The sequence below is a fragment of the Saccoglossus kowalevskii genome, chromosome 1 (assembly GCF_978046115.1).
Source record: "Saccoglossus kowalevskii chromosome 1, keSacKowa6.1, whole genome shotgun sequence".
Lineage (NCBI taxonomy): Eukaryota > Metazoa > Hemichordata > Enteropneusta > Harrimaniidae > Saccoglossus > Saccoglossus kowalevskii.
Window position 1 is genome coordinate 32,892,082 of NC_140641.1, and position 14,717 is coordinate 32,906,798.

General features: G+C 34.7%; 1 protein-coding gene across 1 annotated transcript in view; it reads right to left on the reverse strand.

Moving 5' to 3' along the window:
* The window catches only part of LOC146750847 (nuclear receptor-interacting protein 3-like), a 32,405-nt gene extending 19,467 nt beyond the window's left edge, over positions 1–12,938 (reverse strand). Inside the window, exons 1-2 of the mRNA XM_085493378.1 lie at positions 12,848–12,938; positions 92–246 (exon numbers count right to left, since the gene is read on the reverse strand). Of these exons, the coding sequence (XP_085349504.1) occupies positions 92–223 (132 nt within the window). The 5' untranslated portion in view covers positions 224–246; positions 12,848–12,938. The remainder of the gene's footprint in view (positions 1–91; positions 247–12,847) is intronic.
* Positions 12,939–14,717: the final 1,779 nt, after the last annotated feature.

Genomic DNA, 14,717 nt, shown 5'->3' on the forward strand with positions numbered 1-14,717 from the left:
TTTTGTCATAATTTGGAGACACACACGCTAGGACTGTGATAATTATCAAAAGTCGTAACCTGACATAATATAATAAGAAACAACGACTCACCGCATCTTTGGATGTTCCCACTCGCATATCTAATGGCAGCAAATCTTTTGAATTTTTATGTGTGAAAATTCCAGGTTGGCGACGTCTTTGTTGACCCCGCTGAACAGCGTCCTCGTGATTGCCGCTCGCCATATGATACTACTTACATAAAACGTCTAGAGTAAAAATAGACAACCCTATGATTACATGTAATGCGTAGATTTCATTGTATAGAAACAAATCCATTACATTTACACAAATGAACATGTGTCAAAAATTTGTAAGTGATTTCTCTGTTGGTGACACGTTGGTGGGAATCAACCTGATGACAGAAGACAGTTGTTGTTTTAACATTCGCTATTTTTTGTTGCTTGGTAATAGCTTCACGTCTACAATTAAATAGATAGACAAGCTCTAAGGTGGTTGGACATTGACGGCGACCAATGAGCTACATCGCTCATCGTCATTTTGAAGATAAGGCAATTAGGTTACATTGGACTAACCGTCTGGATATGCAAATATTAATGTAATTGACATACTGTGGTATAGTGGTTGTAATCATGGTGACTCTGTAATGAGGGGTCTGTTAGAGGGTGGGGTACTCACAATCAATACTAAAGTAATACAAAAATCAAGACTATTGAATATTAGGTGACCTTTTGAAAATTAACGAGAAGGACTTTACAATCAAATGTCTTCGGTCATCACAGACAGGTCATGAACCCTGTGACGTGCCACTCACTTCATAAAGAAGCTTCCTCGCTTCGATAGATTGATACGTACAGTAGCAATAAATTATAGTACACGTCGTAGTAAAATATGGCTACAATGGGTCACAAACTAGACATGGCGTGACTATGATGCTTGTTGATATAAACACTTGACGTGCTATGACGTAGTACACACATCATATTGTTTAATCAATGTATACATCGTTAACTTAGAATGAAACACTTTAAAACTAGTGTGTTAAGGACAAAAACAACGAGATGTGGTCACGTGATCTTAAACTTTAGTGATTTTTAATTAGCAGTTTGACAAGGACAAATAACGTAAAAGAAAACGAAATAACGTACAACGTTAAGCTTTGGGACCCTGCAAGTAGGCCAGTCTCACTGGTTCTCACCACAAGGGGTTACGATCCCCCCTACCAGTCCCAAAACAGAAATAAAACACACAACAAAGTTTAAAAACTACGTGATAATACTACCAGTTGATTTATTCGTGATGAAAAGTGGACATGATTTAAAATGACAGTAGGCGGGTTCAGTGTGTGAAAAAACAATACTTTATTTGAGATTTGACAGTCACCCGTGACACGACGTGGCGGAGCGTACTCAGGCCACCCAGCGTAGCTAACTGGAAGCTTGGTGTTTATAGCACCATACCAGCAGAATGTATGCAGAAAAAAACTTTAGTAGAACTCGAATAATATCGAATTTTTAATGTTCGCAAGTTTTCAGGTGCATAAGTACATTTTTTTGTTCGTGTTGTTGTTCTGCGGGAGATGTATTTGTTTTGCTTGAAACAACGGTCACATGTCCCTATGATTTTGGAATAGATATTTCTCATTTTGTGCTGCTAGGGAATCGGTATAACTACATGTAAGTGGCCTTGCATGAAGTGAGCATTACGTAAGTGATAAAACATCAAGACAATTGCATGTTGTAAAAACGCATGGCAGCCATTAAACGGGAATGATTGCGACTTCGGTCACAATGCATCAAATAAATCCCGTAGTACACACTTATTGCCTGTTTCCCACACACAGCATCCAGCAGAATATAAATAGTCTATGGGCTACTGTAGACCCCCTCCCCTCCCTTAGGGATTTTCATTGACCATAATTTTTCGTTAGCCAGGACCCTCAGCTATCTTAATCAGGTTGTTTACCATAAAATTGGTGGTGGGTGTGAGAGCCACGGCTGTTGCCATGGCAACGTATTTATAAAATAAGGGAAATGAAGAAAATGACATATCTCTGTAAGAAAACAACATACAAACTCAAAATAAATGTCTATGTATATAATTTTGATGAAGCCCAGTTGATGATCATGACCATGACCTTGGCCATTCAAGGTCAGGGTCATTGTGTAAACAAAGGAAATTTTGAAGAAAAAAAATATGCTTGAAAGTTGAGGCCAGAATTAATTTTCCAACATTTTAGATGGATGACACCTAAGCATATACTCCTTGGAATGTCATTATGGCATTTGACAGGAAGTGCAGACATCGTGAAGTTGGTGAACAGATTTGGGCACTGTGTGACATATTCAGTTATACTAGAAATCCTGACTGCTATCCACATGGTTATAAAATCCCATGATAGTCCAATTCCACATGATAGTCCATTCCAAAACACAAGGTAATGAAGTGCTGCACTTCTGTTGGGACAATTTTGATCTCAATGAAGAGACAACATCTAGTGATTCACGAGACAGTCATTGACCAATCAAATGATGACAATTATGAATTACCTGTCATGGCTAGGACAAAGATGCGATCAGTGACAGATGAAGTTAAAATAATAGAGCAATTTTTTTGTCAAAAAATCATGTTGAACCCGGCCTTAGTGTTCAGATTACTGACCCTCAACAAACAACAGAATATATTTCAGACGTCAAAGTATCTGACATGATATGAGGTTGGATTTCTCTTACTGGAGAGAGAAGAGAAGAACGAGAATCAATAGTGGAATACATGCCTCCAGTAAATGCCTAAATCACTGAAAACATGACTGTGATGCATGTGCTAACGATTTCCCAGGAGGCATCTGCTGCTGTTGGTCAGCCCTACACGATTGTTACATTCGATCTAGCTGCTGCATATGGAATTGTATGGACGTATCCAGATCGATTCAAGAATGTCATCATTTAACATGGGGCATTCCACATGGCGTGTGCATATATAGATGCATTAGGAAAATATATGAAGGGTAGTGGATTGGAGGAAGTTGTGGTTGAATCCACAGTATGTGCAAGTGGGTCGATAGACAAAGTCATGAATGGAAAACATTACAGTAGGGCCAGGCTTGTTATCAGAACATCATTAGATGCTCTAGGTCGACTGTTGTTGACTTCATTCCATGACGATGTAGGTGAAGTCATTGACGAAGTAGATATGAAGTTAATGTCCAACTTAGCAAACAAGCCAAACTCAGAGAACTTGTGGAAAACCCAATATGGAAAGAATGGATACAGAAATATGATGAGTACAAGGACAAGTTGCGTGCTGGAGAAAAAGGCAAAGCACCACAGTTATGGATAGGGTAGATGGATAAGGCATGGCTCCTTATGAGTTTCCTAAGGGCTGAACGTCAATGACATCACCTTTCATATGGCCTGTCTGCATGAATAGTTCCCTCTCTTCTTTAGTCAAGAAAAGACAAACTATGCAATTTATACATCACTGTACTTGAATGTACTCCTTAAACTTTCACACACACACCCTGGAGAATCTGCAGTGCAGAAGAAGATCACTGCATTTCAAAATTTTATCAATTCCTTCATGATACCTGATGTGCACAATCTGTATTGCATATAATCAGGGAGACCAGTTTCAGACGAAATATCCATTGATTTACTTGCAGTTGACATACATGGCACCAACGCATACAAGAGATTCATAGAAGAGAGACTAGTGCAGAAGACAGTCACTTTTAATGCACCAATCAAGAGACTGAAGTTGAAGTAGTTTGCATCGATGGCAGTGAAACAGTTTGTAACAAGTTCAACAAAGAAGACAAAGGAACTGGTAGCAGAGAGAAATGTATTTGGGCAGCTCATACTACTTACAATGAATCATGATCTATGCATGGAAAATGTGATGGCATACCCACTTGGCCCAGTGACTTACAGTGCAAACTGGAAGAGGGACATACTGTGACAAGCAGACCAGATCCTGTGGTTCATATTATTGATGGAAATGCAATGTTCCAATCACTAACACAAATCCCACGAATCCCACAAACCTTTGAAGAGTTGGCTCGGCGTATATTTGCGAAGCTCTCAAATATTATCTGTGTTGACTTTATCACAGATACATACCAGACTCAGAGTATCAAGAATATAGAGAGGGAACACCGTGACACATTACATCCACATTTCCAAAATTAGAAAATACACATTAAATACACATTATTAAAGCACATGTAGTCAAGTAGGCCACTACTACACCTATTTTACCAATTTACATTTGATATGCTATTGATTCTAGACAATGCCTCGATATTATTTTTCAGGAGAAAGCCAACACCGGAATCATTCTCTACTGCTGTCATATTGCAATACACTGCATAGATTCAAGTGCCATCATAATCCGATCTCCTGATACAAATGTTTTTCTCTTGCTGATGAAGTTTTCACAGAATATCAGAATACCACTAATCATGGACACTGGTGTTGCAGACAAGCAAAGGTTGATCAACATCAGCTCAGCAGTCCAGGCAATTTGCAATGAGCTATGCAATACATTGCTTTCATTTCACGCATTCACCGGCTGTGATTCTATAAGTTCATTTGTGCGTAAGGGCAAGGTGGGACCCCCTGCTTGTCTTGCAAAGGAACCCACAATTTATTTCTCTCTTCACAAGCTTAGGTACGAGCCAGGCTCTTATCATCGATGAATTTGATGAATTGCAGGCATTCACATGCCTTATGCATGGAGCAAAGCCAGGTGTAAAAGATCTCAACAAGCTTCGATACACTATGTTTATGACACGTTACACACTAAAGAACAAGTTACTGTGCAATATCAGGCTCTCATCTGGAATCAAGCTGATGTGGCATGTCCGGACTTGCCAAAGCCTGAAAATGGTCATGGCTGGCAACTACAAGGAGACAAATTGCTGTACAAATGGACAGAAGAGAAATTGCTCCTGAAGGAACTTGTTGATTTGGTGCTGGGCATGGTGATGAAGAAGAGGATACTGGAAATGATTACTACAACATGCAAGATGATAAATTTGATGATGATGATGAATATGCTGTTGATGGAGGAAGTGATGATGGCGATGATTACATATGACTTTTCTGACAATATGTAAATGTGTATATATTTACTCGAAAAAAAGATAACATTTCAGTGATAATCCGCTGATAATAAAGGAAGGAAACTTTAAAAGTGTTAATACTCATCCCTATATGATTGTTAAGATAAATGAAAAGTGCTATTATAGAGATTACAAAGGAAAAGTATAATAGTAGAAGTATAGCAAAACTGTATGTTTGACACATGCTATGTTTTTTTTACCTTAATAATGAAGTATAATAACTACAATGTTGAATAATAAAGCATTTGTAATATTTTCTTGAATAATAACAAAATAGTTCAAGAAAGGAAATGAATTTTGGTACAAAATCTCAAATTTTAGACCAAAATCCTGGTTTTTTTTCTATTGTTCTTTGTGACCTTGACCTTGTATGACTAAGTTCATGGTTGCAATCAATCGGGCCTGACCAGAACTATATACCTAGACACTAAGTTTGTGTTTTTTTGTTGCTTAGTTTTAGAGATATGACATTTTCTAAAATTCTCATATTTCATCACTGCGTTGCCATGGATACAATCTGGCGCCCACACCCACCATTAATATTATGGCAAACAGGCAGATTTCATTAGCTGAGGGTCCCATCTAACTAAAAAACATGATGTGCAAAAATCCCTAAGCGGGGGATGGTTTCGGTTATTGGCCCCCAGTCTAAAAGTACTACTGAGCTCACTCAAATATGTCTGGTATATACTGTAAAACATGTTTAAATAGTTAAATGCCATTTTAGCGAATTTGACTCCATGCATGAATTAACTGAATCTTAATTGAGCTAAAGAGCCAACAACCTCATTGTGAGTGAGAATATACTTTATTTAAATTAGTGATATCTTGAATTAGCGAAATTACACATTAGCTAAATTCGCTAAAATAACATGCTAACTAAAAAGACATGTTTTACAGTATATCGGTTTGCCAAATTGAATAGTAATTATCTGAAACGTACTATATTTCAAACCGACCCACGTGCATCTCAATTTGTATAGACCAGATTTAATTGAATTACCTGGGCATGTATTATTACTATGAAAAATTGTCATAGTAATGTATATGGTAATTAAAGGCAATGTCCAGTATTAAAATACCGTGAACAAACAAACTAGTCATTCACAGTCAAGTCAGCTACACACACGGAGCTCCATGCTGCACACAACGCCTCCACTAAATAACTTACTGTACCAGCCAACACTGTTCTGTAGACATGCAGTAGAGGGAGAATATGTTCGCTCATAATCTACATCATAGCATTCATAAACAGAAAATAGCAAACTAAAAAAATGAAACAAAGCATCATGGATATTCTCTAGTTAAAACTGTGCACAAACTCTAATATGACGAGTGGGTAAGCTACTTTAAAATCGCCTTCCATGACTATTTAGCATATTAATTCACAATTCTGGTTAAGTATCCCAATGTAAAATTGTTTAACTGGGTTTACTTGAAGACTAAATTTCAGTGTTCTGTCATTATTAAAATGAGAACTTCGCTATGTTTGGATTTAACGTCATGGCCAAGAACAGACAGGACACAAAGAAATTCACGTTTTGCCCTGTTTTTTGTGTAACTCGCCGTTTTATGTGATATTTTTGCCTGCTATCTACATGTCAACTTACCCATTGGTGTATAAAGTTGTGTGTTCTTTGGTGGAAAGTCAGTTGATTAGCATGTTTGGGGGCTGTACACTGATATAATTAATTGACCCGAGAACTGTGTTTTGATATATAGCAGTAAAGACGTCGTTTTTCTATTTTGCTCATATCATCGATTTTTGAGTTAAAATTTAAGCCTTTAACAACCATGGCACTGTTTGCTACTGTCAAATGCACAAGCGTGTGATCCAAGTTCAACTTTGAGTTCATAATGGTGCATATTTATGAATTAAAAAAGCAGCATTTCTCACATCTCGTGACATTTAAATTCAAGTGTATACAAGTGATTCTTCAAATAAACCATATGCACCTTGCAATATCATAAACAGATATTCTATAATCGTGACAATAATTGGGTCAAAATATTTTATTACCGTATTTTTGTATATATGAAATTTCATATTTTATAGACTACGTATTCTAACATATGGTGCTATGTCTGTGATTGCAATCGTAATACTAACATTTGTGTAAGCTGATGACTCTAGTAACTACTAAAGATCATTGACGTACGTTCTACAGACGTCTGACGCCAATTTAAAGGTATCGACAATTGACTGAGTATTCATTACACAGTAAAATGGTATGTCGTTTCATTGCCGTAAGAAAAGTCTCGATGTCGTACATGTATCTTATTTCCGTAATAAACATCGCAGGATTCTATAAAAAAAAAAACTATTCATGTGATGTATGAATGAGACAGTGTGATTATAGTCAGCAATAACAAAACAATTATCATTAGTCGCCTTGCACATTTGCATACTCTAGTTGTCTCGGTCGTTTCCATTTGTCGTCGGCTCTTCCATTTGATTGGCAATCCAAACACATATTATTATAATATTATATGTAATTATATTATATATATATATATACATATATACATATACATATATATATTATATTATATTATATTATTTATTATATTTGGAATGAAATGTATAGCACTTCGACTAATTTTATACATGTTACCATGGAAATAAATGATAAAGGTCATTTCGTGTTTGTCACAAAGAAGAAAGAAAAGCCATTACACGTACTTGGAATAATATTCTTACCAATCATCTAGTCACGTGATTTCAATGATAACGTTTTTCACATGTCTACTCATCACGTGAATTTACAATTATTAAAAGTGCCACTATGTCCTCAAGCAGTACTGACATGAATAATTAAGGCTTGGAGTTAATTTGGAGTATTTGTAATAGAACCATCATAATAAATAGCTCGGGGAGTTGAATACATAGATTAATACATCCGTGTAATGTGTTGTATGTAATATTATTATGGAGCTACTTCGTCAAAGCACATAGTGATGCTTGCATGTCATGTTTGCTATTATGGGTTGCTGACGTTATGTGTTATTATCTCACATTACATTACGTTACGTTGTATTGTGATTATGCTATTCTATGTTATGTCATGTCATTGAACGTTACGTTGTTTTTTCTATGTGCTGTTACAACATGAAAAACCATGCCATATTAAAGTACGTTATGTTTTGTTTTGTTATGTTATGTTATGTTATGTTATGTTATGTCATGGGGTATCGCCGTACATTACATTTAGTTGTGTGGTTGTTCTATGTTTTGTTATATTATGTAATGGCATATCACCTTACGTTACAGTGTTTTATGCTAGGTTTTGTTATGATATGCCATGGTCTATTATGTTACAGTATTTTATGTTAGGATTTGTTATGATATGCCATGGTCTATTATGTTACAGTATTTTATGTTAGGATTTGTTATGATATGCCATGGCGTATTACGTTACAGTGTTTTATGTTGGGATTTGTTATGATATGCCATGGCGTATTACGTTTCAGTGTTTTATGCTAGGTTTTGTTATGATATGTCATGGCGTATTACGTTTCAGTGTTTTATGTTAGGATTTGTTATGATATGCTATGGCGTATTACGTTACAGTGTTTTATGTTAGGATTTGTCATGATATGTCATGGCGTATTACGTTACAGTGTTTTATGTTAGGATTTGTTATGATATGCCATGGCGTATTACGTTACAGTGTTTTATGTTAGGATTTGTTATGATATGCCATGGCGTATTACGTTACAGTGTTTTATGTTGGGATTTGTAATGATATGCCATGGCGTATTACGTTTCAGTGTTTTATGCTAGGTTTTGTTATGATATGTCATAGCGTATTGCGTTATAGTGTTTTATGCTAGGATTTGTTATGATATATCATGGCGTATTACGTTTCAGTGTTTTATGCTAGGTTTTGTTATGATATGCCATGGCGTATTACGTTACAGTGTTTTATGTTAGGATTTGTTATGATATGCCATGGCATATTACGTTACAGTGTTCTATGTTAGGATTTGTTATGATATGTCATGGCGTATTACGTTACAGTGTTTTATGCTAGGTTTTGTTATGATATATCATGGCGTATTACCTTACACTGTTTTATGTTAGGATTTGTTATGATATGCCATGGCGTATAACGTTTCAGTGTTTTATGCTAGGTTTTGTTATGATATGTCATGGCGTATTACGTTACAGTGTTTTATGATAGGATTTGTTATGATATGCCATGGCGTATTACGTTTCAGTGTTTTATGTTAGGATTTGTTATGATATGTCATGGCGTATTACGTTACAGTGTTTTATGTTAGGATTTGTTATGATATGCCATGGCGTATTACGTTACAGTGTTTTATGTTAGGATTTGTTATGATATGCCATGGCGTATTACGTTACAGTGTTTTATGTTGGGATTTGTAATGATATGCCATGGCGTATTACGTTTCAGTGTTTTATGCTAGGTTTTGTTATGATATGTCATAGCGTATTGCGTTATAGTGTTTTATGCTAGGATTTGTTATGATATATCATGGCGTATTACGTTTCAGTGTTTTATGCTAGGTTTTGTTATGATATGCCATGGCGTATTACGTTACAGTGTTTTATGTTAGGATTTGTTATGATATGTCATGGCGTATTACGTTACAGTGTTTTATGCTAGGTTTTGTTATGATATATCATGGCGTATTACGTTACACTGTTTTATGTTAGGATTTGTTATGATATGTCATAGCGTATTACGTTACAGTGTTTTATGTTAGGATTTGTTATGATATGCCATGGCGTATTACGTTACAGTGTTTTATGTTAGGATTTGTTATGATATGCCATGGCGTATTACGTTACAGTGTTTTATGCTAGGTTTTGTTATGATATGTCATAGCGTATTGCGTTATAGTGTTTTATGTTAGGATTTGTTATGATATGTCATGGCGTATTACGTTACAGTGTTTTATGTTAGGATTTGTTATGATATGTCATAGCGTATTACGTTACAGTGTTTTATGTTGGGATTTGTAATGATATGTCATGGCGTATTACGTTACAGTGTTTTATGTTATGATTTGTAATGATATGTCATAGCGTATTACGTTATAGTGTTTTATGCTAGGTTTTGTTATGATATATCATGGCGTATTACGTTACAGTGTTTTATGTTAGGATTTGTTATGATATGTCATAGCGTATTACGTTATAGTGTTTTATGCTAGGTTTTGTTATGATATATCATGGCGTATTACGTTACAGTGTTTTATGTTAGGATTTGTTATGATATGTCATGGCGTATTACGTTATAGTGTTTTATGCTAGGATTTGTTATGATATGCCATGGCGTATTACGTTACACTGTTTTATGTTGGGATTTGTAATGATATGCCATGGCGTATTACGTTGCAGTGTTTTATGCTAGGATTTGTTATGATATATCATGGCGTATTACGTTACAGTGTTTTATGTTAGGATTTGTTATGATATATCATGGCGTATTACGTTATAGTGTTTTATGTTAGGATTTGTTATGATTTATCATGGCGTATTACGTTACACTGTTTTATGTTAGGATTTGTTATGATATGCCATGGCGTATTACGTTACAGTGTTTTATGTTAGGATTTGTTATGATATGCCATGGCGTATTACGTTACAGTTTTTTTATGTTAGGATTTGTTGTGGTATGTCATAGCATATTACGTTACTGTGTTTTATGTTAGGATTTGTTATGATATGCCATGGCGTATTACGTTACAGTGTTTTCTAATGGATTTACTACTAGTAGATACTCATTGAATTATACGTCTTGAGATAAAAACAAAACAATAACGGAGACGAAAATATATCATCCCCGTCATCAACGCTCATTCGTCAGATTTAGTACAGATGCTACAGATATTATAACTTGGCATAAATAAATCAATTGATATTAACATGAAAGCATTTCAACGATAAAGATATAGTATGACATCCCTATCTATATATGTAGTTGTTCTTAACATACTGTTCCTTCAAATGATATTGTTGTTTATTAAAATTGTTATTATCATATATGCCACGCAACATCTGTGGCAGTGCCGACGTTTACATGTGACTCGTGTATACACATATACATTGTTTTTGATTTTCTAAAAAGAAACTAGTTTATATATCATAGTAACAATGGTGTACTTAATTTCACGGCTAGGTATCCACAGAAACGAGAATTTGCATACTATGTATGAAAGCCACCTCTTCATTCTAAAATGGGCAGCTCATTCTCCTCCACATCATTTAATAGCTTTCATAAAAGGAAGAATGTGACACTTGTGAATAAATGAGTGGTTTGCTGTCTTCATATTTTACGCAGTTATAAATACAACACAAGAACACGTGACCATATTTTTTTTAGTCATTTTCAATACATCTATGGTGGATTATGAAAAATAGAAATAAATATTAAAATGTGTGCGTATGTCAGGGGGCACATATGTTGCCAGGTAATATTGAAAACACGAACACGAATACACGGGTGCAGCGTGGCTGCTTTATAGATGTAACCTTGCACGAATTCTCACTAAACGGCGGCGTTTGATTTGATGTTACGTCTGTTATTTCCAATGAGTTACTAGAATGAAAAATATTTTGTTGAAATATCGAAAGTAAAATCGTATTCAATATTCTACACATCACTGCTCGGGGTTCTAATTGAAACCCGTGGATAATTGAGTAAATACAAATTCAGAGCGAACAGAGGTTAGAACAATTCTCTCCTTCCCCGCCCCAGGCAAGCTCATACAATCTTGCATTTTAATAACGAGAACCTTTCAACACATGATAATTCACCGATGCATTATGGGGCATAATTGTTCGTGTGGTTTTGACAGTTAGCTTATAGAATCTTCGCATTTCAATAACAACAATATTTATTTTTAAAATAAAACTAAATATATGTTTATACTAATTTTTTTTTTTTTTTTTTTTTTTAGATTTGGACGAGGATCCTAATAGGTCAACGAGCTAGCATTACTTCTTTCATGTCTGGCTGTCACAGTATCTTCGCCGATTAACGGGGAAGGTCCCTTCCATCATATGTCATATTAGAAGCATTTATGTTTTAAATCGTATCCTAATCTGACAGTTAATATCAAATAATTTCAATCGCAATTAAAAAAAATAAAATTAAAAAAAATAATAAAAATGGTAAACCAAGAGAAATAATAACGCTGTCTTAACTATGAAGGCTACTTACAATAAACCAATTCAATACCTTATTATTAGACAATGATTATGTAATAGTTTCTATAATGATGCTCGTAATGTCATTAGTAGTATGCCAATAATTAGGTTCCGGTCATTCACAGAAATGCATTAATTTTCAAGGAAAAATATATGGTTAAATCTTACGAAATCTGAACAGAAATCAACACAGGGTTAATGTCTCTACATACGTGGCCATTTATATCACTGTATTACGCCATGTGTAACTGAGAACATAGTGCATATACAGAATCAATTTCGAAGACTGCATCTTATAGAATATAGGCACATCTTCGGGTTTAAAAACAACGTTTTTCACATATACTGATTCCTTATATTTAGCTCCAACAACAAGGCGAATGTTAAATGATATGACCTCTTTTATCTCACTCTGGGTACAGCAGAATCTGCATGAAATGTACAACGCGGTCGTACTTCAATGCATCGAAGGTAAGATCACAATAGTTGTGCGTATTACAAACGCACAAGGCGTAACATTATTGCATTATAACATGATTCTTACCTGTTCGCCTGATCCAAACCTTCTCGAGTACTGGCAATATCAGGTTCACACTGTGTTCATCAACCTCAATATGAATAGCGCCCTCAGATGTAATTCTCAACAATTCCCAGGCAACGAATTTGCCGACGCCCATCAAGACCTGTTCATTCTATGTGTAGATCATACATATTGGATGACAAATGACAAATTTGCGATATTTACTACTACTCATGCGCACTTAGACAAATACGCTCGTGAGTCGGGTAAACAAATCTAAAAATAAGAATTGATTTGTTAGGCTCTTGTTTTATCTCCAAAACAGTGGCTTGAAATTAAGTTTACTATATTTACTACACAGCGCTTTTCATAATATGCTTGGTTTCAGTCACGTCCATGCCAAGATATCATGTACGGCACATAATACAGATACATGTACAAAATAAACAATAATCATATAAATAAGTTGTTATAGATAATATTCCAATACTACAATATATATTACTGAAATTAATGATGATATACGTTATATTCAAACCAACAATGACATGTAAATTCTAATCAAACCAACGATGACATGTGAATTCTAATCAAACCAACGATGACGCGTAAATTATATTCAAACCAACGATGACACGTAAATTCTAATCAAACCAACGATGACACGTAAATTATAATCAAACCAACGATGACACGTAAATTATAATCAAACCAACGATGAAACGTAAATTATAATCAAACCAACGATGAAACGTAAATTCTGATCAAACAAACTAAGACATGTAAATTCTCATCAAAACAACGATAACATGTAAATTCGAATCAAACCAACGAAGACATGTAAAGTCTAATCAAACCAACGATGACATATAAATTCGAATCAAACCAACGATGGCATATAAATTCGAATCAAACCAACGATGACATGTAAAGTTTAATCAAACTAATGATGACACGTAAATTCGAATCAAACCAACGTTGACATTAAATTCGAATAAAACCAACGATGACATGTAAATTCTAATCATATCAAACCAATAATGACATATCAATTTGAAATAAACCAATGATATGATGTAAATTATAATCAAACCAACAATGACATGTAAATTCTAATCAAACCAACGATGACATGTGAATTCTAATCAAACCAACGATGATGCGTAAATTATATTCAAACCAACGATGACACGTAAATTATAATCAAACCAACGATGACACGTAAATTATAATCAAACCAACGATGACACGTAAATTCTAATCAAACCAACGATGACACGTAAATTATAATCAAACCAACGATGAAACGTAAATTATAATCAAACCAACGATGAAACGTAAATTCTGATCAAACAAACTAAGACATGTAAATTCTCATCAAAACAACGATAACATGTAAATTCGAATCAAACCAACGAAGACATGTACAGTCTAATCAAACCAACGATGACATATAAATTCGAATCAAACCAACGATGACATATAAATTCGAATCAAACCAACGATGACATGTAAAGTTTAATCAAACTAATGATGACACGTAAATTCGAATCAAACCAACGTTGACATGTAAATTCGAATAAAACCAACGATGACATGTAAATTCTAATCATATCAACGGTGTGGAGTAAATTCTAATTAAACCACTTATGATGTGTAAGTTCTAATCAAATCAACAGTGACAAACGAACTCTAATCAAACCAATAATGACATATCAATTTGAAATAAACCAATAATATGATGTAAATTATAATCAAACCAACGGTGACATGTAAATTCTAATGAAACCAACAATGACATGTAAATTATAATCAAATCAAACGTGACATGTAAATTCTAATCAAATCAACTATGACAGATAAATTCTGACCAAACAAACTAAGACATGTAAAT